Source organism: Macaca mulatta, chromosome 6 (genome assembly GCF_049350105.2).
Source record: "Macaca mulatta isolate MMU2019108-1 chromosome 6, T2T-MMU8v2.0, whole genome shotgun sequence".
In the NCBI taxonomy this organism is placed as follows: Eukaryota; Metazoa; Chordata; class Mammalia; order Primates; family Cercopithecidae; genus Macaca; species Macaca mulatta.
The window spans coordinates 121,749,797-121,774,474 of NC_133411.1; the positions used below are offsets into that span (position 1 = coordinate 121,749,797).

General features: G+C 38.4%; 1 protein-coding gene across 15 annotated transcripts in view; it reads left to right on the forward strand.

Moving 5' to 3' along the window:
- Window positions 1-24,678, forward strand: part of APC (APC regulator of WNT signaling pathway) — a 142,511-nt gene that overhangs the window by 110,280 nt on the left and 7,553 nt on the right. For 4 of the 15 annotated variants that reach the window (XM_015140575.3, XM_015140573.3, XM_015140574.3 and 1 more), the window contains 8 exons: window positions 2,881-2,979; window positions 6,310-6,688; window positions 9,204-9,299; window positions 10,611-10,664; window positions 14,388-14,527; window positions 15,209-15,286; window positions 16,155-16,271; window positions 22,238-22,452. In XM_015140575.3, coding sequence (XP_014996061.3) covers window positions 2,881-2,979; window positions 6,310-6,688; window positions 9,204-9,299; window positions 10,611-10,664; window positions 14,388-14,527; window positions 15,209-15,286; window positions 16,155-16,271; window positions 22,238-22,452 — 1,178 coding nt within the window. The remainder of the gene's footprint in view (window positions 1-2,880; window positions 2,980-6,309; window positions 6,689-9,203; window positions 9,300-10,610; window positions 10,665-14,387; window positions 14,528-15,208; window positions 15,287-16,154; window positions 16,272-22,237; window positions 22,453-24,678) is intronic. The other 11 variants (XM_028849654.2, XM_015140577.3, XM_015140578.3 and 8 more) reach the window with 3 other exon arrangements.

A 24,678-nucleotide genomic window follows, 5' to 3' on the forward strand; every position in this document is an offset into this window, starting at 1 on the left:
TTAACTAAATTACTCCTCATGGTTCAAGTCCAAATTCAGATGCCACTTTTTCAGGAACCAAGACTGAATTGTGCGTCTTCCTGTGTGTTCATACAGTTTCTGTCAAAGCACTTACCCACACGTATTTTCATGTTCAGCTTCTCATCTAGATACTGTGTGTAGTGTGGTTGAGAATGTCTTAGTTCTATCCCTGGTGACTAGCATACTACCTGGAAAGTAGCAGGGGCTCGGGCAATATTTGTTGCTTGGTTGCATGTGGATTTAAAGACCATTCCAGAAGCAGTCAATAGCTGGTGGCAGTGGAAAGAGATGTAAGATGAGTCTTTCCTTTTTGCCTCTTTTCCCTTCCCTAAGGAGGATTAGTAATTAGTTTTGTCCTAGAAGTGTCCCTGAAGCGTAACGAGTCCAGACCCACAAAGGAAGTAGAGACTGGAAAGGGGAGCCACTCTGGTCTCTGAGCTAGTATTCTCAGTCCAACCCCAGACTTCTCTATGTGAATATGAATAAAATGAAGAATGGATTTTCTTGCTTTTATATGGGGACATATTTTTTAAAACCTCTCAAGTTAGGATTTTTTAAAGATCACTTTTATTGAAGAAAGATTAGTGTGTGATAAAATGTATCCATTTTAAGTGTACAGTTGAATGAGTTTTGACAAATGTAGTTTTCTCTTAAAAATGCTGATCTAAAATAGCTAATTATTATGAATAATGGTCTAAAATAGTTTTGTGCACTAGTCAGGAAAACCTCACCTTAGCTTATAACATGACTTATACAGAAGTTCTAAGCAGCCCTCATAAAAAATAACTTTGGAGTATCACGTATTTAAGGACTTTATAACAAATTTATAACAAATTTGAACAAGGAATTTATGAAGAATTCAGAAATCTCTGTATGAGCACTTAATTATTACCTGGTAAAAATCCTGACAAATCACTTAGGAATGCATTGTTAGCAGTTTCCTATGTTGTCTACCAAAGTGGAAATTAACTGGCAAACAGTTTAGGTTGCTAGCTAACAGAGAAGAAAAGTTTCTAATACGTCACCATAGCTAGGCTCATAGGCTCATTCCTATAGTCCCAGCTACTCTGGAGGCTGAGGTGAGTGGATCACTTGAGCCCAAGAGTTCAAGGCCAGCCTGGGAAACATAGTGAAACCTCATCTCTAAAAAAAAGAAAGACAGAAAAAGAAAAAATCACCAAAAGTGAAGTTTATGCACAAAAGGAAATTATAAGGTGTGTTGGTTCCAAAATTCTACCCCTTGTACCCTCTAGAGTAGGAGGTGCCATCTCACGGTCCTCAGACCCTTTTACTCCCATTGTGGTTTTCTCTTTCCCTTCTCCAATTAGCCAGAGCATATATATCTGAAAGACAATTCGAATGATGTCCTGCATCTTGACATTCTTATGGATTTTACTAATAGCTCCTCATTTATTTATAATTCAACAAATATTTTGTGGATACCTACTAATCCTAAGATCACCCTTGGTACTAAGAATGCAGCAGTGAACAGAATAAAGTTTCTGTCCTCAAATAACTTACATTTTAGCTTTTCGTTTTGCAAGGTTGAGAACTGCAAAAGAGTGCCTGCAAATATTGCTGACACTATTCTTAGAGTCATTTCCTTAATTATTAATGAATGGATTTAGCTATGGGGTCCCAGATATTTATCTGCAACTCCAGCTCCTGTCCAGAGTTGCATCCTATGTTTTCAGATGCCCATTGGGCATTCTTACTGGATGTCAGATTCAAAGGTGGGCTCAGTTCCCAAATGAAAGCCATCGTTTATTTCTGAGTTTCCAATATCCATTAATAGCATCATTACTTATCCATTTATCCAAGCTTGGCACCTCCAAGTTGTCCTTGACTCCCAGCCTCTTTACTCACATCCAGTCAAGTTATTCAAGCCAATTAATTTGACCCCCTGAATATCCTTCAAGAGCATCCCCACTTCTCTGTTACCACTGCCTTAGTTTGTGCCCTCAGAACCACTCAACTACTGAAAATACCCACTCCCTCATTTCCTACCTGTGATCTCTCCATGCTGTTTTTAAGACATAATTCTGATTGTACCGTTCTCCTGCCTGAAGTCCAGTGACTCCACAGCTTGACAGCAACGTCTTTGAAATGACACAAGATACTTATTGATTTAACCCAATCTTTATCTCTGACCATACACCTTGTGTTCTATTCACGTTACATTGGAACACTCCACGCTCTCCATATTTGTACCTTTGCACAGTCTCTTCCATCAGTCAGTCTCCTGTCGCAAAATGCCTACCTTAACTGTTACTGATTTTATACAGCCTCTAATAGTCCCTAAGCAGTAATTTCTTTCTTCCTGTTTTCCCTCAGTATTTTGTTCATTCTTCTACTGTGGTGTTTATATTATATTGCACTGCAGTCATTTATTTTTTTCATGTCTTTCTCCAGTAAAAGTTTCAAACAGCCCTTTCTAAACTGTGAGATCTTAGAGAACTTGGACTATAGCAAATTCATACTTAGTTTTCTGGCAATTTGGAGCATTTCAGAATTTGAACATTCCTTCACTGCTTTTCATCAGTGAACTTATCTGAATGTGGTTTTATTTATTTTGATCTATGAAAAATTACTACCCTAGAATTTCTTCAGTCTTTGGTTAAGTCCATACTGCAGTTTAATGCTCATATGCAAGAAATCCTCTTTTCTTTAGTTTTTCTCTAAAATATACTTAGTAAGCTTATAGGTAAAAAATAGTTTGAACAGTTATAATGGTCATACTTTTTATGATGTATTTATTTCTTTATCATAAAGACACTTCATTTGGAGTACCTTAACATGAAGTTATCTGTATTTACCTATAGTCTAAATTATACTATCTATAATTTGCTTAATTTTTAGGGTTCAACTACACGAATGGACCACGAAACAGCCAGTGTTTTGAGTTCTAGTAGCACACACTCTGCACCTCGAAGGCTGACAAGTCATCTGGGAACCAAGGTAACAGAAGATTAGAAACCCTGGTCACTAATGCCATGAATACTTTGCTAAGACAGTCTTGGCCAGGTGCAGTGGCTCACACCTGTAATCCCACCAAGGCAGGTGGATCACTTGAGGCCAGGAGTTCAAGACCAGCCTGGGCAACATATCAAAACCCCATCTCTACTAAAAATACAAAAATTAGCCGGCGTGGTGGCACACACCTGTGGTCCCAGCTACTTAGGAGGCTGAGGCATGAGAATAGTTTGAACCCAGGAGGCAGAGGTTGCAGTGAGCTGAGATTACACCACTTTCTAGTGGAGAATTCTGATTCACAGTCTCTTAAAGAAATGACATCTTTTTATACAAAGAAGCATAAACAAAGGAAAAATCAGGATTATAAAGAGTGCCAGATTACCTAATTTTTAATTCTTTTTCAGTCTTTCCATCCACTTATCTGCAAGAATACTGAGTTCCAACCAAACTGGCTCACTTCCTTCTTCGTGAACACTCCCTGTGACTTTACACCTCCCTTCCTTGCCTGCACTGGTGGGGACCACCATAAATGTCTGTCAGAATCCTAGCCAGCCTTCAAAACTCTTCTTGGGCTTTGCTTTTTTACAAAACATTTTCTGATTCCCAAGGTCCTCTTACCTCCCCATGTGATCCATCTACCTCATTTGAATCACTAACAATTTGCATGAACCTGCCTTTTGGAAATAAAGAAATGTTTTTTTACTTGTCTTTTGCTGTGTCTAAGATGGTGCCTGCACGTGAGTAAATATGTATTGAGGTGAATGGAAAAGTTGTTGAAGTTGAGTGTTATTTCATGCTGATAAGTGAGTTTCATTAGAGTATCTTTCTTAGATGCTAGCAAATATTTTAGGATTTGGGAATAGTGTTTGAAAAGAAAATACTTACTTTAGACCAGATGTGGTAGCTCACGCCTGTAATCCCAGAAATTTGGAAGGCTGAAGTGGGTGCATCACGTGAGGCCAGGAGTTCAAAACCAGCCTGACCAACATGGTGAAACTCCATCTCTACTAAAAATACACAATTAGCTGGGCGTGGTGGCACATGGCTGTAATCCCAGTTACTCGAGAGGCTGAGGCAGGAGAATTGCTTGAACCTGGGAGGCAGAGGTTGCAATGAGCCGAGATTGCACCATTGCACTCCAGCCTGGGGAATAAGAGCAAAACTCCATTTCAAAAAAAAAGAGGAAAATATAGTTACTTTATTATTTTAAAGTCAGAGATTTTATTTTATTATTTTTTATTTTTTGAAACAGAGTCTTGCTCTGTTGCCCAGGCTGGAGTACAGTGGCACGATCTTGGCTCACTGCAACCTCCACCTCCTGGGTTCAAGCGATTCTCCTGCCTCCGCCTCCTGAGTAGCTGGGATTACAGGTGCATGCCACCACGCCTGGCTAATTTTTTTTGTATTTTTAGTAGAGATGGGGTTTCGCCATGTTGGCCAGGCTGGTCTCGAACACTTGACCTCAGGTGATGCACCCATCTCTGCCTCCCAAAGTGCTGGGATTACAGGCGTGAGCGACTGCACCCGGCCCGTCAGAGTTTTTTAAATTAACTAAGATGAAATGAAATTCTGCTATTACTAAACAATATAGTTTTAGTTAACTCGAATTCCATTAATTGTTTTCACAGCATACTCTGTATACTCTTTCTTTACTGTAAATAATATAATAGCTCTTGGGAAATGTATTACTGAAATAACTAATGTTGATTTAAGTAATGATTTTAGAATAATCAATGATATTCTCACTATGAGGCTTAATCCTGTTTATACTTCTTGGAACCTCTTATATGCCAGTAACTGTGCCAGGAGTTGTGTGTACATTATCTCTGGTCCCCTCCAAAATTCTGTGAAGTATTCATATTTCTCTAAATGAGAAAACAAGCAAAACAAGTTTTAGGCATGGAAATTTAATTCCAGATCTGTCTAACCTCAACATGTAGTTTTTACTGTAAAAAAAATCTTGAATATTCAAGAGCACTATTGTATGAAAACTGGCAATTAGAATACTGTTTCTTTTTGAAGTCATTTATGCATGATAATATTAAGACCCTAGTATGTATTTTGAATGCCAGCTACTGTCCTATACATGTATTATTTTATTTCAGGTTAATGGAGAAAACATTGTTAGGTAGGTAAATTTCTCCATTTTGCAGCTCAGAAAACTGAGGCTCAGAGAAATCAAATAGCTTGACAATAATAGCACCACAGCTTGCTCCTAAGAGGTGGAGCCAAAATTTGAGCCTAGCTCCAATGAAAACCCATTTATCCACAGTCCTATACTGCCTTCCTAAAATTTTCATATCTAAAGGTATGTGTGTATTTACACATTTAAAGCAGCATTTCTAAACCTCAGCACTATTGGCTGGATAATTCTTTGTTGCGTTGTAGAACGTATAGTAACATCCCTGGTGCTTACCCACTTGATTGCCCTAAAATACCTGTCCTGCAATTGTGACAACCAAAAATGTCTCCAAGATGTTGTCAAATGTGTCCTGATGGGGGCAAAATTGCCCCGAATTGAGAACCACTGAGTTATGGAGATGATGCATTCTTTATATAATAGCCTCTTCTTTTATGTAATACCCTGTAGCTTTAAAATGAGTGGACCATGGTCCAGGATAACTGGGTGCCATTTTCCTGTTTCTAATCGGCTTCTAAGTAAATACTTAGAATTTATTGTCAGAGAGTAATTAGTTCTTACTGGTTGCTTTTTTAAAAACTGACTACAAATCCCGGCTCTCATTCTGTATGATCATGGCATTTTCCTTTTTATGACAAAACATTTTTAAATTTATAATCATATAATTTTAACAATATTATCATCTGACGAGAATTAATGATTGCTGAGAATTAGTACTTACAATTGTTGCAGAAATGTTTTCTATTTATTGCTTATGGGTATAGATTAAAAGAAATAAGATAAAATTTTAAATTCTGTAGAGAATTTAACTAAACTGCATTCTCTATGTGTGTGAAATCAGTTGTTTTTCCCTGATTATAGTCAGTGGATTAGCACCAACTGATCTAGGCAAACAGCACTAACAGTTAGTGAGTATGCAAAAACCTACTTTTTCTTTTAATACTGTATTTTACCACTCATATTATTTACTCACATAAACAAACTGGTGATGATACATAGATTTTGAAATAACACTGATTACTTCATCCTGGAAAGGTTTTCGGGTTTTTTTTGGGGGGGGGGGGGTTGTTTTGTGTTTTTAGAGTTACAGTAAATATCCCATTCATCACTTAATTGGTTTTTGGCTTTTGGATATTAAAGTCATAATTTTGTTTCTAAACTCATTTGGCCCACAGGTGGAAATGGTGTATTCATTGTTGTCAATGCTTGGTACTCATGATAAGGATGATATGTCGCGAACTTTGCTAGCTATGTCTAGCTCCCAAGACAGCTGTATATCCATGCGACAGTCTGGATGTCTTCCTCTCCTCATCCAGCTTTTACATGGCAATGACAAAGACTCTGTATTGTTGGGAAATTCCCGGGGCAGTAAAGAGGCTCGGGCCAGGGCCAGTGCAGCACTCCACAACATCATTCACTCACAGCCTGATGACAAGAGAGGCAGGCGTGAAATCCGAGTCCTTCATCTTTTGGAACAGATACGTGCTTACTGTGAAACCTGTTGGGAGTGGCAGGAAGCCCATGAACAAGGCATGGACCAGGACAAAAACCCAAGTATGTTCTCTTTGGTGTACATCATAGTGCATGTTTCAAAGCAAATGTGAGATTTTTAAATAGAAAACATTTTTAGTTAATATGCTGTCTTTATGACTAAGAGGAGGAAATTCACATCAGCCATTTGTGCTACTATCATGTTTAAAAGATTAAGTCGTATTTCCCTAGAAAAATTTAGCAAAGGAAATGTTATGTGCACTACTATAAGAACAGTAAGTCAAGAGAAATTTATACAGTCATAGCATAGTAGGGCCTTAGTAGAGCTAGAAAGAACTTGAGCAATTATGTTGCCCATCTTTCACTTCATAGCTGAAGCTCATTTCATAGATGAAAGTGACTTTACGTAAGTTCCTTCAGCCATTAGTGTACAAACCATAATATTTTACATTTGCATATCATTATATTCAGGGGACACAGAGCATCGTTACATCTATTATATTATTTGCCCCTCACAACAACCTAGTGAAGTAGGAAGGGAAGGTATTATCTCCATTTTACAGATGAAAAAACTGAGGCTCAAAAGAACTAAAGGACTTAACCATGGCCCTCACACCTAGTAAGTGGTAGACCCAGGAACAGAGCCCAGATCTCCTGACTCTCAGCTCAGTGCTTTTCCTACTGTACCATCCAGCTGTAGACAGTGGGCCCCAGTTGCTGGGAGTGATAATCTACCCAGCTCTTCACTCAGGAGGGGACCCTTAGACACCAGCCCCACTCCCTCAGGAACAGCATGGGAGTTAGGACCTGTGGGGATATAACTTACTTCATTCCTGTAGCCAACAACCAAAAGCAGTAAGTATGTAAGGTAAGACCTTCCTTTCACCTGACAAGAACTCACACACACACACACACACACACACACACACACACGTGCACTACAAGTAGATGATTCTACTGTATCAGCCTATTGATGTGAAGAGGAGATGATGCAAACATGACTTATGAAGCTGTAGCAGATTTTTTAAAGCTTGGGTATGAAGATGAATTTATTTGAAATCTAAAAATGTTGAAGAATAAGAAAGGCCAGGTGTGGTGGTTCATGCCTGTAATCCTAGCAGTTTGGGAGACTGAGACAGGAGGATTGCTTGAGCCCAGGAGTTTAAGACCAGCTGGGCAGCATAGTGAGACACTGTCTCATTTTTAAAAAATTTTAAAAGAATAAGAAAAAAGGGATTGCCTTTCATACCTATTTGTCCTAGGGTGAGAGAACTAGTAAGATTTTTACTGGGAGAACATTGCCTTCCTGGATTGTTTTCTTTGGCTATCCACAATTATGTAATGACCCACATTTTGTACTCTTGATATTTGTTCTCAAAAAATTAAATAGAATAAAATAATATTTCTTTTGAGATTTTTAAAAAAAATTATGTCAAATGAGTTTTGAAACCTTGTGCATAGTATTGAATGTGGAGGTACATTTTCTTGGACACCCTTTTTAGAAATTTCTGTTTACTCTGTAGTATATCTGTCTAACTTTTTGTATTAGAGATCACATTTGTACACAGCCATATGCTTTTTTTTCTGTTTGTATTGAGATATGGTCTCACACAAGCGCCCAGACTATAATGCAGTGGTGCAATCACAGTTCACTGCAGCCTCAACCTCCCAGACTCAAGCACTCGTCCCACCTCAGCCTCCTGAGAGTATCTGGGACTACAAGCATGCGCCACCACAACTGACTAATTTTTTTTTTTTTTTAAAGAGATGGAGTTTTGCCATGTTTCCCAGGCTGTTCTTGAACTCCTTGAACTCAAGGATCTGCCCACTTCAGTGTTCCAAAGTGCTGGGATTCCTGGTGTGAGCCACCGCACCCAGCACCATGTGCTTTTAACCCACACTCATGATAGTAGTTTAAATAGAAATTATAAACAGTGGCTCGTACCTGTAATTCCAGCACTTCGGGAGGCCCGGGCAGGAGCGGCACTTAAGGCCAGGAGTTTGAGACTACCCTAGGCAACATAGCAAGACCCTATCTCTACAAAAAATTTTTAAAATTAGCTAGGGGCTGTGGGGTATGCCTGTAGTCCTAGCTGCTCCAGAGGCTGAGGCAGGAAGGTCACCTGAGCCCAGGAATACAAGGCTGCAGTGAAAGCTGTGATCATTCCACTCGAGCCTAGGCAACAGAGCAAGACCCTCTTTTGTTTTTTGTTTTGTTTTTTTTAAAGAAAGAAAGAAATTATAAACAAAATTAAATCATTTTATACCAAAATGTTTTTATTATTTTGTATACTCAACATAATTTTAAATTATTAGCTATGTGAGTAATAGCATAAACCTCCAAGACTTATTCTAAGAGACTTAGTCAAGGGCAGATGAGTGGTAAACATTTTTATGGAAACAAAGCCTTTTGTTCTACATTTGTAGTATTTATTTGTCCTTTCAGCAAATATTTGATCCACTAAAATTCCATGAATTAGGGGTATACTAGTGATCCCTGCATATTTTTAAAGTACGATAAACATCATTGCTCTTTAAATAACAAAGCATTATGGTTTATGTTGATTTTATTTTTCAGTGCCAGCACCTGTTGAACATCAGATCTGTCCTGCTGTGTGTGTTCTAATGAAACTTTCATTTGATGAAGAGCATAGACATGCAATGAATGAACTAGGTAAGACGAAAATGTTTTTTAATGCCATAGACAATTACTGGTGGATTTTTAAATCATGGTAGAAATTCAGTATAGTAAATAAAGATTTTTAGTCATTGATGAATTATGATATAAGGCCACCAACTTCTGCTATCAGCTGCTTCCTCTGTGTAGCAAAAAAACGTACCCTGCTTTCCAGCAGAGAAAGGATCCTGAATCACAGAAACTGCTACCCTGTCATATACTAACTTTTTCAAAATCGAAGCCAGAGATTGAAAAACAATGACAAAATGGGTCACTCTTTGTCCCTTTTGCCAAAGTAGACTTTGTGTGTGCCAGCTGATGAGGATGTTAATTTGAATTATTTTGAAATGTGGAGCTAGTGTTTTGTGATTGAACTCAGTCACTTTTGATGAGCATCAGAGGGAATTATTATTAAGATTTTCATTTATCTTCATGGTTATCGGTACTTTACAGGATTTTCATCATAAGCAGCCTGGTATCTTTGAAACTGGTTAATATAGAAAAGTATTATGCTTTAAGTCAGAAACATTTCATTAACTTTGGAATGATTACTCCTTTAGGTATGTATTTTCACGCACTAAACCTTATATAACCAGCAGTGCACTCCATTTTTTATATAACGGGTTTTCTTTGATTTGTAGGTTCATTTTGTACATGTGGTATTTATAAATTGCATCATGCTGAACCATCTCATGTGAACTGGATCTCTCTAGTCATGCCACAAGCAGGAACCATACACTTAATTCCCATTTTAGTGTAATTGTGCCCTTGTATTTTGTGCCGTTTATGTTACATTATGTTCCAACTCCCACTTTATATTCCTACCCCCTCATCGTTTCATTCGTCATTTATCTTAAAAGTGATGAAGTCATGAGACTCTTACACAGAGAACCTGAACAGCCAAAAGTATTGTCCTTCAGAGTCATCACTTTGGGAGGCTCTGCACCTTAAGATTTCAGGCCTGCCCTCTGGCCATGCTTTCCTTCCTAGTGGCCTAGCAGTTGGCCTCCCTGATTCTCTTTCCTCCCCCTGGTCTCCTGTGGAATCTCAGTTAATCTTATGAATTCTCCCCTCCTTAGTACAATCTCAGCATTTGTGAACATTTTAACTTTTTTAAAATGCTAATCATAACAGGAAGGGGATAAAAAATCATGAATAAACAGGAAAACATTTAATTTTAAGATACCTCAAAAGTTATTCTGTAAATGTTCCTGTGTTCCAGTGGACTGTAGACTAGGACTGAGACATTAATTATCTGGATTTCAAAATAAAACCTAGACTCAGTATTTGTTCCTCTTCCTTCTTCAGGTAGGAAGGCTACCCGGGGCATTTCATCACAGGAGCTAGGGCAGGGGCTTTCAGGTGAGGAGCAGGATGGGGCCTCTGGGGGTGTGACTGCTGGGGACATAGCCACAGGGGATTACCTTCTTCTCACTCCTTACCTCCAGATTTGCACTGGGGCAGAAGGAGGATTAGGGTTTGTGGATTGCAGGGAGATAATAGTATAAGACAGCACAAGGTTTTGGCATTAAGGGATAAGGAAAAAAGAAATCCCAAATAGGTGAAGGGGAATTCCTTAGTTCAGCCAGCTGGGATGGTCGTTTGTACATATATGAAGATTCTACAACTATCAGTCATTTACGTTTGCACTTATTAGTATTAGAAGTTTTAGACTATAATTTCCATGATGTATGTTTATTGATTCTCAAATCTACCCCAGAAACTGTGCTAGGCACTAGATTTTTATAATGATTAGGACCTGGTCCTGGCTTTCAAGGAACTCACGGTTTATTTGCATTAATATTTCACAAAATATCTTAATCATAATGATCACCCAGAGGCACTCACCAAACTGCAGATTTTCTGGCCTTGTAGCAAATAGAATCTCCAGGGGAAGGGCCTAGGAATCAATGTGATAAGTGGCCTGGCTGATTCTTATGTTCAGGAAATTTTGTGAAACACCAATAGAATATTCTTGTTGAGCCTGTGATATTTATTTTAGAACAAGGCATTTCATGCCAGTGGTGACTATCTAAACCACATAAAACAAAAGTAATATACTTTTTAAAATTATCAGTCTTTCTTTTGTTCATAAGAGTCTAAATTAAGGATTCTGTTGAATGTCACCTGAGTCTGTTGGTGCTCTACTATCGGTAGTTTTACCCTATTGGGCAATACTTTGGTCTGTTTAGACCACTGTTTGCTAACAGGCACCAAGAAAATTGTGGAAGGACATGTTCATCATCTTTGCGTTACCATGAAACATCCTGATTTTTCTTAGAGCAACCACTTTTTACTTGTATCAATCCAGTCATGAATTTGCATATTTTAGCAAATCCATTTATAGTTTTAACCTATGAATTCTATTCTATGCCTCAGAATTCTCTGAAATCTTTTCATTTGCGTGAAGTCAAAAAGCACTTCCTCTTTTATCTGATAGTCTAAATTTTTTTGAATATTCTTTTTTTATTAGCCATGTTCTTCCTGAATCTCTTGATATCTGCCACATTCTTATTTAATCTTTATTTTCAGTATCAAGTCCTAAGATTTTTAGTTTTTCCATACAAGAGTACTCAACTCTTTGATCATGTCGTGCCTTCTTGGCATCTTCTTTAGGTGCATTTTATCTTTCTTAAGAAAGTATCACAGTTATTGTCACACCAGGCAAGATTTTATACAGACAAAAGGCATAGTTTGTTTTGTTGTGGTATTGATCCTCTGCTTTAAAATACCCGACATCTTGGCGATCTCATTAGTATACCAGGCCACAGTCTTAAGGTCTTCCATGTCAATTTCATGGGTCAAAATTCTCAGTTCTTTTACAGGCTCCTTTTCTTTCACCCAAGTGTAAAATGGTGGAATTCCTTGAAGCTCTGCCCTAGGCTCTCTTCCTTTCTCTCTGTGCTTCTGTTACAGTTTTTGTTTTCATTTTCAAATTTACAGCTCAATCTGAGTTCTCTCCCTGAGTTTTAGACACATTATTGAACTGATTATGTGACATCTTCCCTTAGGTGGTATTTTAGACACTTCTAACTCAACTGTCACAAAGTGAATTCGTAATCTTTCGCATCCCTGAATCTCATCTTTTCCCAGTTTCCTTTTCTCAGAAATTCCAACCCAGTTGCTCAAACCAAAATCTTGGAAGGCATTCACGATGCCATCCTTATCCCCTGCAAATAGCAACTGACTGCTTTAATTCTGCTACTTAAAAATATCTTAAGTCATCGCTCTTCTCTTCATCCCCAGTCCAAGCCACCATCATCTCTCCTGTTCTGCAATACTTTGTCTTACTTCTCTTCCCATTTCCACTGACAGTCCATTTTGTTCACTGAAACCGTAGTAATCTGTTTAGAATGTGCATCTAATTATTCCTTTTTCTGCGTAAAATCTTTAATATGGCACATAAAGTCTTAAGTGATCTGGCATCTACCCATGTTTATAGCCTCATTTTGTGGCCCTCTCCTTGCTGTTAAATATTTCAGGCCCAGGGGCCCTTTTGCATGCTGTTTCCTTTGCCTAGAATGTGTCTTTCTTCTTCCTTCCCCACCCTTGTTACATATGCATTCATCTGGCTGGACCTGGTAGCTCATGCCTGTAATCCCAGCACTTTGGGAGACCAAGGCAGGAGAATCACTTGAACCTAGGAGTTCGCGACCAGCTTGGGCAACATAGTGGTACCCTGTCTCTACCAAAATAAAAAAATTTAAAAAAGATATACATTCATCCTTTACGTTTCAACTTAAACATTAAAACATTATTTCCTCAGCCTTTTTCTTAAGGAACCTAATCCCAGGTCTAGGTTAAGTCCACCTATTATATCACCCTGTGCTTCTACATAGTTCATCTATCTTTGCTCCAATCTGTACGCTCTTCATAAAGACAATGACTGATTTTTGTTCACTGTCTATGTATTTTGCCACTGTTGCAGGTGAATGGAGGAAAATTTTCCTAAATAGGATTTGGATTTTCTTTAACCAAATTAATTTTCACTTACCTACATTCAAACATGTCTGTCATTCCTGCTAGTCATAAAGTTTTACATAAATATTCCTACATTTAAATCCCTTGGCTTGGAATTCTTGAGCCAAGACAGAACTTTGTTTTACAAACTTGTAAGATTCTTCTGCATATTGAACTTTCCAGACCACTTATAAAAATATTAATGTACTGGCTCTTTTTCAGATTAATGACCTATTTAGACTTCTAGTGTCCAAGAATTGCCTGTTCATATTCATCTTTTTCTTTCTGAGTCCCATGATGATTATTTGATGAATTACATTTTGTATAGCCTCCACATGCATTTTTCTCTTTTGTTCACTTCCTTACCATTTTGCTTCACTTTTTTTTTTTTACTGCTTCCTTTGTGTCTTTCCCATTCCTTTCCCTTTGTTTTCTCCTTGACTTCCTAGTATTGGCCATTGTGGGCATTGTTGAGCATTTTCAGTGGAAAGAATCAGGAAAAAAAGTGCTAAATCTTAGTATAGTTAATATTTGATACCATCAAAGAGAAGTAAGAAATGTGTTTAAAAACACAAATTAGTAGTTTTATATAACTTAATAATAAATTGAACAGATAATTTTTGTAATAAAAAAAATTTTAGTTTTTCTTCATGCACAGTTTCATTTAAAGGCATCAGTATTCCTAAGGGTAATTATTTGCCAAAAAAAAAAAAATTAGGCCACAGTGTGTGACAATAAAGAGTGTTTATAAAGCCCTCATAATAAGAAGAAGTTACCTTTTTCTGCTTATGTTCAGGAAGAACTAGTGTTAGAAAACAGCCTTCTTCACTGTTGGCAAGGTGGAGTGTACATGCAGTAAATAGAAAATAATTATTATTTCACTCAGTAAGATAAGGGGCTGGAGGGTGGAGAAACTGGCATAAAATGGAATAGTTGTCAGTTGTACTTTATAAATATACAAAAGTTCTTTATAACAGTTTTTGTGGCTTATAATTCTAAAGGTGAATTTAAACCATATATTCTCATTCATTGAGATTCTTTTCCCTAATACTTAAGTTACCAACTTGGTACCAGTTTGTTTTATTTTAGACGATTGTCTTTTTCCTCTTGCCCTTTTTAAATTAGGGGGACTACAGGCCATTGCAGAATTATTGCAAGTGGACTGTGAAATGTATGGGCTTACTAATGACCACTACAGTATTACACTAAGACGATATGCTGGAATGGCTTTGACAAACTTGACTTTCGGAGATGTAGCCAACAAGGTATGTTTTTATAACATATATTTCTTAAGATAGCTCAGGTATGAGTTAATTTACTTTCATAAAAACACATTTTACTGATTTTCTTGTCACTCTCCTCATTAAACGATGACTGATAAAAACCTGTGCTTCACTTTCGCTTGTCTTTACTCATTTGGTTGTCTTAAGCCTAAACAAAGGCAAAGGTACATCTAAAGATGGAACACAGTAGTGAATTTATGTAATTGCATTAAAAACACTGTTCATACGAATATACTTGTAGGGATCATTTCTGTGATCCATTACTAGATAATTTTGTCTGACTATGTAGAATTAAAAAATAAAAGATAAAACACTTCCTAGGAATGGGATTTAAAATCTGAAAATTCTTACGACCAAGGCAAGTGTTACACACACATTGATTCCATTCAAATAAGAGGCTTTACTCTAAAACCTGTTGCTTATCATTTCTCACCACTTATTCACTTTATTTCTCTAGTTTGGCAAAGGAAGAACAGATAGCAAAGAATTAAGATAATATTTGTCTTTTATTTAGGTAATCTTATTCTAGATTTTTTATGAGCAAAATATCAGTTATGATTAAAACAAAATGATGAAAACTGAATTAGACATTTAATAGCCAGAAATAAAGCTTGGCTTCAAGTTGTCTTGTTGATGATCCTCTGTTCTGTATCTAATTTACAGGCTACACTATGCTCTATGAAAGGCTGCATGAGAGCACTTGTGGCCCAACTAAAATCTGAAAGTGAAGACTTACAGCAGGTACTATTTAGAATTTCAACTGTTTTTCTCTCTTCTTCTTTGAGGCAGGGTCTCACTCTGTCACCCAGGCTAGAGGGCAGTGGTGCAATCTCAGCTCACTGCAACCTCTGCCTCCAGGGTTCAAGCAATCCTCCCACTTCAGCCTCTCAAGGCTGGGCTGACAGGTGCACGCCACCATGCCAAACGAATTTTTGTATTTTTTGTAGAGACAGGGTTTCACCACTCCTAGGCTCAAGCAATCTGCCCACCTTAACATCTCAAAGTGCTGGGATTTACAGGCGTGTGCCACCACTCCCAGCTAATATCCTGATTTAGATTGTTGCTCAGTATTTAGTATCTCATGTATAAAAGATAGTTCCATTAACACTAGAAAAAGAAAAATAATTATGTTGTAGTTATACTGTAGGAAATCTTTTTGGCACTGTAGTAGCATTTAGGAGGAATTTAAAAAAGAAAAAAAAAAAGTAAAGAAAAAAAAAAAACAGGATCTCCCTCTCTTGCCCAGGCTGGAGTGCAGTGGTGCAATTATGGCTCATAGTAACCTTAAGCTCCTGGGATCCTCCTGCCTCAGCCTCCCAAGTAGGTAGGACTACTGCAGGTGCATGCCACCATGCCCAGCTAATTTTTAAAAAGTTTTTGTAGAGACAGTGTCTCACTGTGTTACCCAGGAAGGTCTTGAGCTCCTGGTCTCAGGAGATCCTCCTGCCTCAGCCTCCCAAAGTGATAGGATTACAGGCATGAGTCACCACGGCTTGCCAGAATTTCTTTCTTAATAGATTTCTGTTCTTACCTCTAGCATTAAAAACGAAAAAGCAACTAGTATGAATGATTTTATGTAAAAATTAATCTAAAATTGATTAATTTGCAGGTTATTGCAAGTGTTTTGCGGAATTTGTCTTGGCGAGCAGATGTAAATAGTAAAAAGACGTTGCGGGAAGTCGGAAGTGTGAAAGCATTGATGGAATGTGCTTTAGAAGTTAAAAAGGTACCTTTGAAAACATTTAGTACTATAATATGAATTTCATGTTTGGCTTTTTTTTTTTTGCTGCCTTCTTTTAGCCATGAGATTCCCTAGTTTCTTACCTGTGTATTATTTAGTACTATAATAAGAATTTCATGTTTGGCTTTTTTTGCTGCCTACTTTTAGCCATGAGATTCCCTAATTTCTTTTTCTTTTTTTTTTTTTTTTTTTTGGAGACGGGATCTCATTCTGTTGCCCAGGGTGGAGTGCGGTGGCCTGATCTTGGCTCACTGCAACTTCCGCCTCCCACATTCAAGTGATTCTCCTGCCTCAGCCTCCTGAGTAGCTGGGATTACAGGCGCACGCCACCACTCCCAGCTAATTGTATTTTTAGTAGAGATGGGGTTTCACCGTATTGGTAAGGCTGGTCTCAAACTACTCCTGACCTTGTGGTCCGCCCACCTCAGCCTCCCAAAGTGCTGGGATTACAGGCGCAAGCCACCATGCCTGGCCTAGATTTCCTAATTTCTTACCTGTTTATCTCACCAGTCCATAGTTTTAGAGTACCACAAACTCCTAAAGTACTAAGATAGAAAAGATTATACAAGGGAATTTAATGTATATCAGGGTTTCTCAGCCTCAGCACTATAGACATTTTTGACCAGATAATTCTTCGTTTTGCTGGGGCTGACCTGTGCATTGTAGATTGTTTAGCAGCATCCCTGGCCTTTGCCAACTGGCTACCAATATACCCTCCCCCTAGTTATGCTAATCAAAATTGCCTCCAGATATTGTCAGATGTCCCTGGGAGGGAGGAAGGACAATGTCACCACCAGTTAAGAATCACTGGTATAAGTGTTACCTTTGTGCTCTCCAAATCTCAATCCCCTCAAATTTTGATGGTCAACTTATCAAGAGGTGATCAGAGCCAAGGGTGAGGAATCGTCAAATAATAATTTGTTTACAGAAGGAAATATCTCCAGCAGTCCATCTGCTTCAGAAACTAGGCTAAATTTAAAAAGAAAAAAAAAAAAAGTAAACTTGAAATCTGAGAGGGACCAAGCAAGTTGTCTTAGCTAGTCTAGGTTTCCTTTCACCCAGCTAGTCCTCCTACACCCACAGCCTACATGTTCTTCAAAACTTTCCTTTTCAGAGAAGGCAAAAGGTTTGTTTTTTGTTGGTTTAGTTATGCATTTTTGGTAAAGTATTTTATTCTTGGAAAACCCTTGAAAATTTATTAGATAGAAAAGCATTCAGCTAAATTATTAGTTATAAAGATGATATTCAAATATGCTTAGCATCTGCATAAAAATACCTGTAACACTGTTGAATGGATAGAAGACATTTCAGAAAAGAACATGGCCAATAAACCCTTGAAAAGATACTTAATATCATTAATCATCAGGGAATGCAAATTAAAACTACAACGAGATACCATTATGCATATCATATTGGTTAAAATTTAAGAGATTGACCATGCATTTTCAAGGATGTTGAGCAGCTGGAAATCATGTATTCTGCTAGTGGGAGTGTAAAATGGTATAATCACTTTGGAGAACATTTGGCAGTGTTTTTAAGTTAAACACACCTACCATATGACCCAGCCATTCCACTTCTAAGTATTTACCCAAGAGGAACAAAAACTTATGCTGTCACGAAGACTTACACACAAATATCCACAATAATTTATTTATGATAGCCAAAAACTAGAAATAACTATGTCTGTCAGCCGGTGAATGGTAAGCATATTGTGGAATATTTGTACAAAGTAATATGACTCGACTGTGAAAAAGAATAACTATTGATACATGCAGTAATCTGTAGTGACAGAAAACAGATTAGTGGTGGCCTGGGGTTGGGAGTGGAAGGGAAGGGGAGGATTACGAGAGGGTACTAGGAAACTTTTGGGGATGATATAAATGTTTGTTATCTTGATTGGACTGGCGGTTTTATGGGTGTATACATGCATGAAAAATTATCAAATTGTAAACTTGAAATGTGTGCAGTTTATTGTTCATCAATTATATTTCAATAAAGTTCAAAAAAATTAGTGCTTGCACACTTAAGTACTCCTAATCTAATAACCCTGTGTAGTTTCAGAAAGATTTAATGTGTGTGTGTATTATGAGAATTTGCACTGCTGCTAACTGGTTCATGACTTAATTCTCTTTCAAGGACCTAAACTCTTCTATAATTTTTTTTTTTGAGATGGAGTCTTGCTCTGCCACCAGGCTAGAGTGCAATGGCAGGATCTTGGCTAACTGCAACCTCTGACTCCCTGGTTCAAGTGATTCTCCTGCCTCAGCCTCCCAAGTAGCTGGAATTATAGGCATGCACTACCACGCCCAGCTAGTTTTTGTATTTTTAGTAGAGACGGGTTTTCACCATGTTGGCCAGGATGGTCTCCATCTCTTGACCTCGTGATCTGCCTGCCCTGGCCTCCCAAAGTGCTGGGATTACAGGGGGGATATAATGCATGGTCAGTCTTCGAAAAACTAGCCATCAGAAATGTATAATACCCAGTTCTGATTTGGGCCCAATTCTGATTAGCAGTGTTAGAATTTATTTATTTTTCCCTCTTTTTCTACATTTAGTGCAGCAGTCATGAACATTCTTTTTCTGTTTTTCATTCAACATCAGTTCCATCTCAACTTCGGCTACTAATGAGCAAGAGAATCAGAACTACCTTCTAGCTCTCCTGTGTGTTCTGCATCACTTTAACTCACTCAGAGCTCTTACTCTAGAGCCTTTCCTTGACCAGCACTCTGTGCTCCGTTCACTTAAAGCTGTTGGTCCCTTACTCTTGTTTTCTACATCTTCTCTACTGGATCCTTCTTTTTTGTTTCAGCTCTCTAGAAGAAGCCCAATATTTTGAAAACAAAAATTTTCTGTGACTTCTTCTGTTACAGTGTTTCTCTTTTCCAGTAACAACCAAAACCCTGAACAAGTCACTTGCTTCATTTCTAAACTGGCTGTACTATCTTGAATTCCTCCTAATTTTGCTTCTGATACAACCCTTCTCCTTGATCATAGAGTCTAGATTTGTAGATTTAAGTTTTTCTATTCTACCTTCACCTGTATTTTATACTTTTTGGTCACTCACTTTTACTGTTACTACTTATATTAATAACCTCTAATTTATTTTGTGTCTTCTAATTCGAACTATAAAAACATTTTTGAAACAAAACCCCTGGCCCTTGACATGTAGCCTCACAGAGAGGTACTTTTATATTTTTCTACCTTCAACTCTCAACTCTGGGCCAGTTGCAGCTTAATTCAGTCCTTTAAATTCTTGCTTTTTTTTGTTCTCGGGGTACTTGGAGTGCCCCACCTTTATCTCAGTCACATGTAATTAAAATTGGGCTCATCTTGATTGATGTGAGAAGGATAAAAGCACTTCTTGCATAAAAGCACCTTCTATCTGCCTCCTACCACTTATCTGACAAATTATGTCTAAACCTGCTTCTAGATTGTTTTGTTCACTTAATTTCTTGATGAAGAGAATAAAGTAGCTCACTATCTATTGGGTTAGACCCAAAATGTTTGCTGTGACATTCAAGGCCTGGCTTTTGTCTCTCTGAACTTATTTTTCACTGTTCCCCATCATGGACTGTGATCTCCTTTGCATCTTCTTTCTGGGTCTTCAGTGCTCCGGCACTGATTCTCACTTCCCTGCCTTTCCTCATTCTACTTCCCCTGCCAGCAGCAACTGGCTTCTCGTCTCTCTCAATGTACAGGTCTTATCCTCCTAAACAGCTGTTCTCCTCCATGAAATATTTGATTGGTTTGATTAAATTCAGGCTGTAATAAGTTTTCCTTTGGAGCATTTGTTTCATGTATGTTTTTGTATCTTTTTTTCCCCCAAAGCAAATTGCTAGCACCTTCAATCACAGGTATCAGTTTGCTATGTTTGTATCCTCTGGAGTGCCTCTCATTTGCAGTAGGCACAGAGTTGATTTCTAATTAATGTTTGTTTCCTGATGGATATATAGTAAGAAGACAGATTGACATCACCATCATGGCAAGTTGTGGGTTTGGGGTTTTTTTGGGGTTTTTTTGTTTTTTTGTTTTTTTTGGTTGTGGTTTTGCTTTTGCTTTTTTGAGACAAGGCCACACAGCCTTGACTCCCTGGGCTCAAGCTATCCTCCCACCTCAGACTCTCAAGTAGCTGGATCTGTAGGTGTGCACCACCATGCCTGGCTGATTTTTTTTTTTTTTTTTGAGACCGAGTCTTACTCTGTCACCCAGGCTGGAGTACAGTTGCACGATCTCGGCTCACTGCAACCTCTGCCTCCCTGATTCAAGCGATTCCCCTGCCTCACCCTCCCAGGTAGCTAGGATTACAGGCACCCACCACCACACCTGGCTAATTTTTTGTATTTTAGCAGAGATGGGGTTTCACCATGTTGGTCAGGATGGTCTCGATCTCCTGACCTCGTGATCCGCCCACCTTGGCCTCCCAAAGTACTGGGATTACAGGCATGAGCCATTGCGCCTGGCCGCCTGGCTACTTTTTATGTTTTTTGTAGAGATTGGGTATTGCCATGTTGCCCAGGCTGGTTTTTAACTCCTAGGCTTAAGCGATCCTCCCACCTCAGCCTCCCAAAGTTCTGGGCCTGAAGGCATAGAGCCATCGCACCCAGCACATGGCAAGTTTTGACCAAATACCTTTAATTGTGTATCAAAGTGTTTCTGTGGCTATTACAATTTGACAGTTGACTTTGATAATCGTATGTTAGGGAGTTCCAGGTTTTCGTAATTTGTTATGTGGGGAATTTTAAGAAATTATAGCTTTTCTAGTACCCTTTATTGTTTTTATAAATTACATTGTTAATTTTGAAGCAACCACATATATATAATGCTTTTTATATAAACAGAATATTGTATATACGACACTGCAACTCGCTCTTGTCATTTGATAATACTTCTAAGATATCTTTCCATATCTATGCATGGTTTACAGAATTTTTTAAATCTGCTTTCTTTTTTTTTTTTTTTTTGAGACAGGGTCTCACTCTGTCAACCAGGCTTGAGTGCAGTGGCACGATCATGGCTTACTGCAGCCTTGACCTCCCAGGCTCAAGTGATCCTCCCAAGTAGCTGTGACTACAGGCACGTGTCACCATACCCAGCTAATTTTTTTTGTATTTTTTGTACGGACGAGATTTCACCATGTTGCCCAGGCTGGTCTCAAACTCCTAAACTCCCAATCACACCACTCAGCCTTCCAAAGTGCTGGGATTACAGGCAATGAGCCACCACGCCCGGCCTTTTTTGTTTTTTTTGTTTTTGTTTTTTTGAGACAGTTTCACTCTGTCACCCAGGCTGGAGTGCAATGGTGTAATCTTGGCTCACTGCAACCTTTGCCTCCCAGGTTCAAGCAATTCTTCCACCTCAGCCTCCCAAGTAGCTGGAATTACAGGCACCCACCATCATGCCCAGCTAATTTTTTTTTTTTGTATTTTTGTAGAGACGGGGTTTTACCACGTTGGCAAGGCTGGTTTTGAACTCCTGACCTCAGATGATCCACCCGTCAGCCTCCCAAAGTGCTGGGATTACAGGCATGAGCCACTGTGCCCGGCCACATGCTGGGCCTTAATCCACTTCCTATTCACATTTTTTTTCTTTATTTCAAGCAACCCCAGCCTGAGAATAACCCACATTCTATTCTGAAAATGTTTTCTTTTCATAATGCACATCAGTTGTGCTTCATATTCTAAGATGTGTGTACTATCTAAACACTTAGAATAAAGTTTATAAAAGTCATTAGTTAAATATTGTGTTCTGCTTGTTTTATAGAGCTATCATTGATATAAATACTATTTGATATTTTATGAACATTTTTCTAAATGGAAAGTTATAATTTACCAGTGAGGGGCGGGCAATAGGATAGATTTAAAAATAGCTTTTATTCAATATCAGTAACATAGAAGTTAATGAGAGACAAATTCCAACTCTAATTAGATGACCCATATTCTGTTTCTTACTAGGAATCAACCCTCAAAAGCGTATTGAGTGCCTTATGGAATTTGTCAGCACATTGCACTGAGAATAAAGCTGATATATGTGCTGTAGATGGTGCACTTGCATTTTTGGTTGGCACTCTTACTTACCGGAGCCAGACAAACACTTTAGCCATTATTGAAAGTGGAGGTGGGATATTACGGAATGTGTCCAGCTTGATAGCTACAAATGAGGACCACAGGTATATATAGAGTTTTATATTACTTTTAAAGTACAGAATTCATACTCTCAAAAAGACCTAATTGTAAGCAATGTTTTACATAATCATGAAAGTTTTAAGCCAAAATATATTTATTATTGTGAAAAGATAACTACTCTTAGTTTAACTCATTAGTGTACTTAATGTAATAACAGTTTATAGTATTATAAAGGAGACTAAATTAAGCAAATGATAGTTGAGAGGTGTAGCCCATATGTGGAGGAAAAAATAGCACCATTTCTATCAGTATAGTATAAAAGAATGTGAAAACAAAATTTAAAACAAGACAAAAACTATGAGCATGATCCAGAGAATATAAAGGTTCACATTTTTCTAATGATGTCTTAGTATCAAGAATAATAATAATTTTTTTTTTTTTGAGACGGGGTCTCACTCTGTCGCCCAGGCTGGAGGGGCAGTGTTGCAATCTTGGCTCGCTGCAACCTCCACCTCCTGGGTTCAAGTGATTCTCCCACCTCAGCTTCCCAACTAGCTGGGACTACAGATGCACGCCACCACACCCGGCTAGTTTTTCTATTTTTTGGTAGAGATGAGGTTTCACCACGTTGTCCTGCTGCTCTTGAACTCCTGGCCTCCAGTGACCCACCCGTCTCAGGCTCCCTAAGTGCTGGGATTACAGGCGTGAGCCACTGCGCCCGGCCAGTAAATAATATTATTTAGCTAACAGCCATTCATCCAATCTGCTAGAGTTGCAAAACCTAAAAGAGTGCCTCAGATGCAGGGCACACATTTTCAGAACTCGGATTCTGTATTATGTCAACAAAAATACAACTGTCTTTTTTTTTTCTTTCTTTCTTTTTTTTTGAGATGAAGTCTCACTCTGTTGCCCAGGGTAGAGTGCAGTGGCACAATCTCTGCTCACTGCAACCTCTGCCTTTGGAGTTCAAGTGATTCTCCTGCCTCGGCCTCCCGAGTAGCTGGGATTACAGGTAGCCCCCACCATGCCTGGCAAAATTTTAGTAGAGATGGGGCTTCACCATGTTAGCCAGGCTGGCCTTGAACTCCTGACCTTAGGTGATCCGCCAGCCTCAGCCTCCAAAAGTGCTGGGATTGTAGGCATGGGCTACTGCGCCTGGCCAAAAATATGTTTTTTTTATAGCTTATTCATTTTTTAAGTCTGTGATGCAGAAACTACAAGCCTAGTCTCCCTTTCTGCTATGCAGAGAAGATTTCTTAAGTCCTGTAACTACTGGACTGCTAAGAGAAGACCACCATGTTAAAGCTTATTGTGTACCCTTGCCAGTCCATTTTAAAGCCCACTAAAGCTGAATATGCTGTCATTAATCTTCAGTTTGCCTGCATTAAACAAGCTGTTGCTCTTTCATGTCCAGAGTTCATTATGCTGATCCTCACGCCTTGTTTTTATATGCCTTAAATGTTTTGAAAGCTTTAATTTACTTTATTTTTTAAAAATAATAAGCATACAGTCTGCCAAAGAGCACTTTTTCTTTTCTTTTTTTCTTTTTCTTTTCTTTTTTTTTTTTTTTTGAGATGGAGTCTCACTCTGTTGTCCAGGCTGGAGTGCAGTGGTGTGATCTCGGCTCACTGCAACCTCCACCTCCCAAGTGATTCTCCTGGCTCAGCCTCCTGAGTAGCTGGGACTATAGGCATGCACCACCACACCCAGCTAATTTTTGTATTTTTAGTAGAGACAGGGTTTCACCATGTTGGCCAGGCTGGCCTCGATCTCCCAACCTCAGGTGATCCACCCTCCTCAGCCTCCCAAAGTGCTGGGAGGCATGAGCCACCGTGTCCGGCCAAGAGCACTTGTAAGAGGGATGGCAGTATCACACAATCAAGCCAAAAAATACAGAGATTACTCTGAAAAGTAAGTGTGCTAATATAAGAGCTTATAATGTGCACTGACTGAAGAAAGATCTTTAATCAATTCTATCTACCTCTTCCAAGATATATCAGTATCAGAGTGGCACCCAACCATAGATTAAATTACCACAAAATTCCTATTCAACATAGGATTTCATGATATATTGATAGTTTTTAAATTGGGAAACTGTTATATGAATAGAGTAAATGTACGTGCCCCACCCCCTGCAAATGTTTTAAGCTATTGGGTCAGAATAGGAAATGTAGAATTGACAAAAATAACACCTGTACTTTTTTTAGTGTGACAGATTAGTATTTTAAAACAGTAAACATTACATGAAATAAGAAAGAACAGAAGGAGAT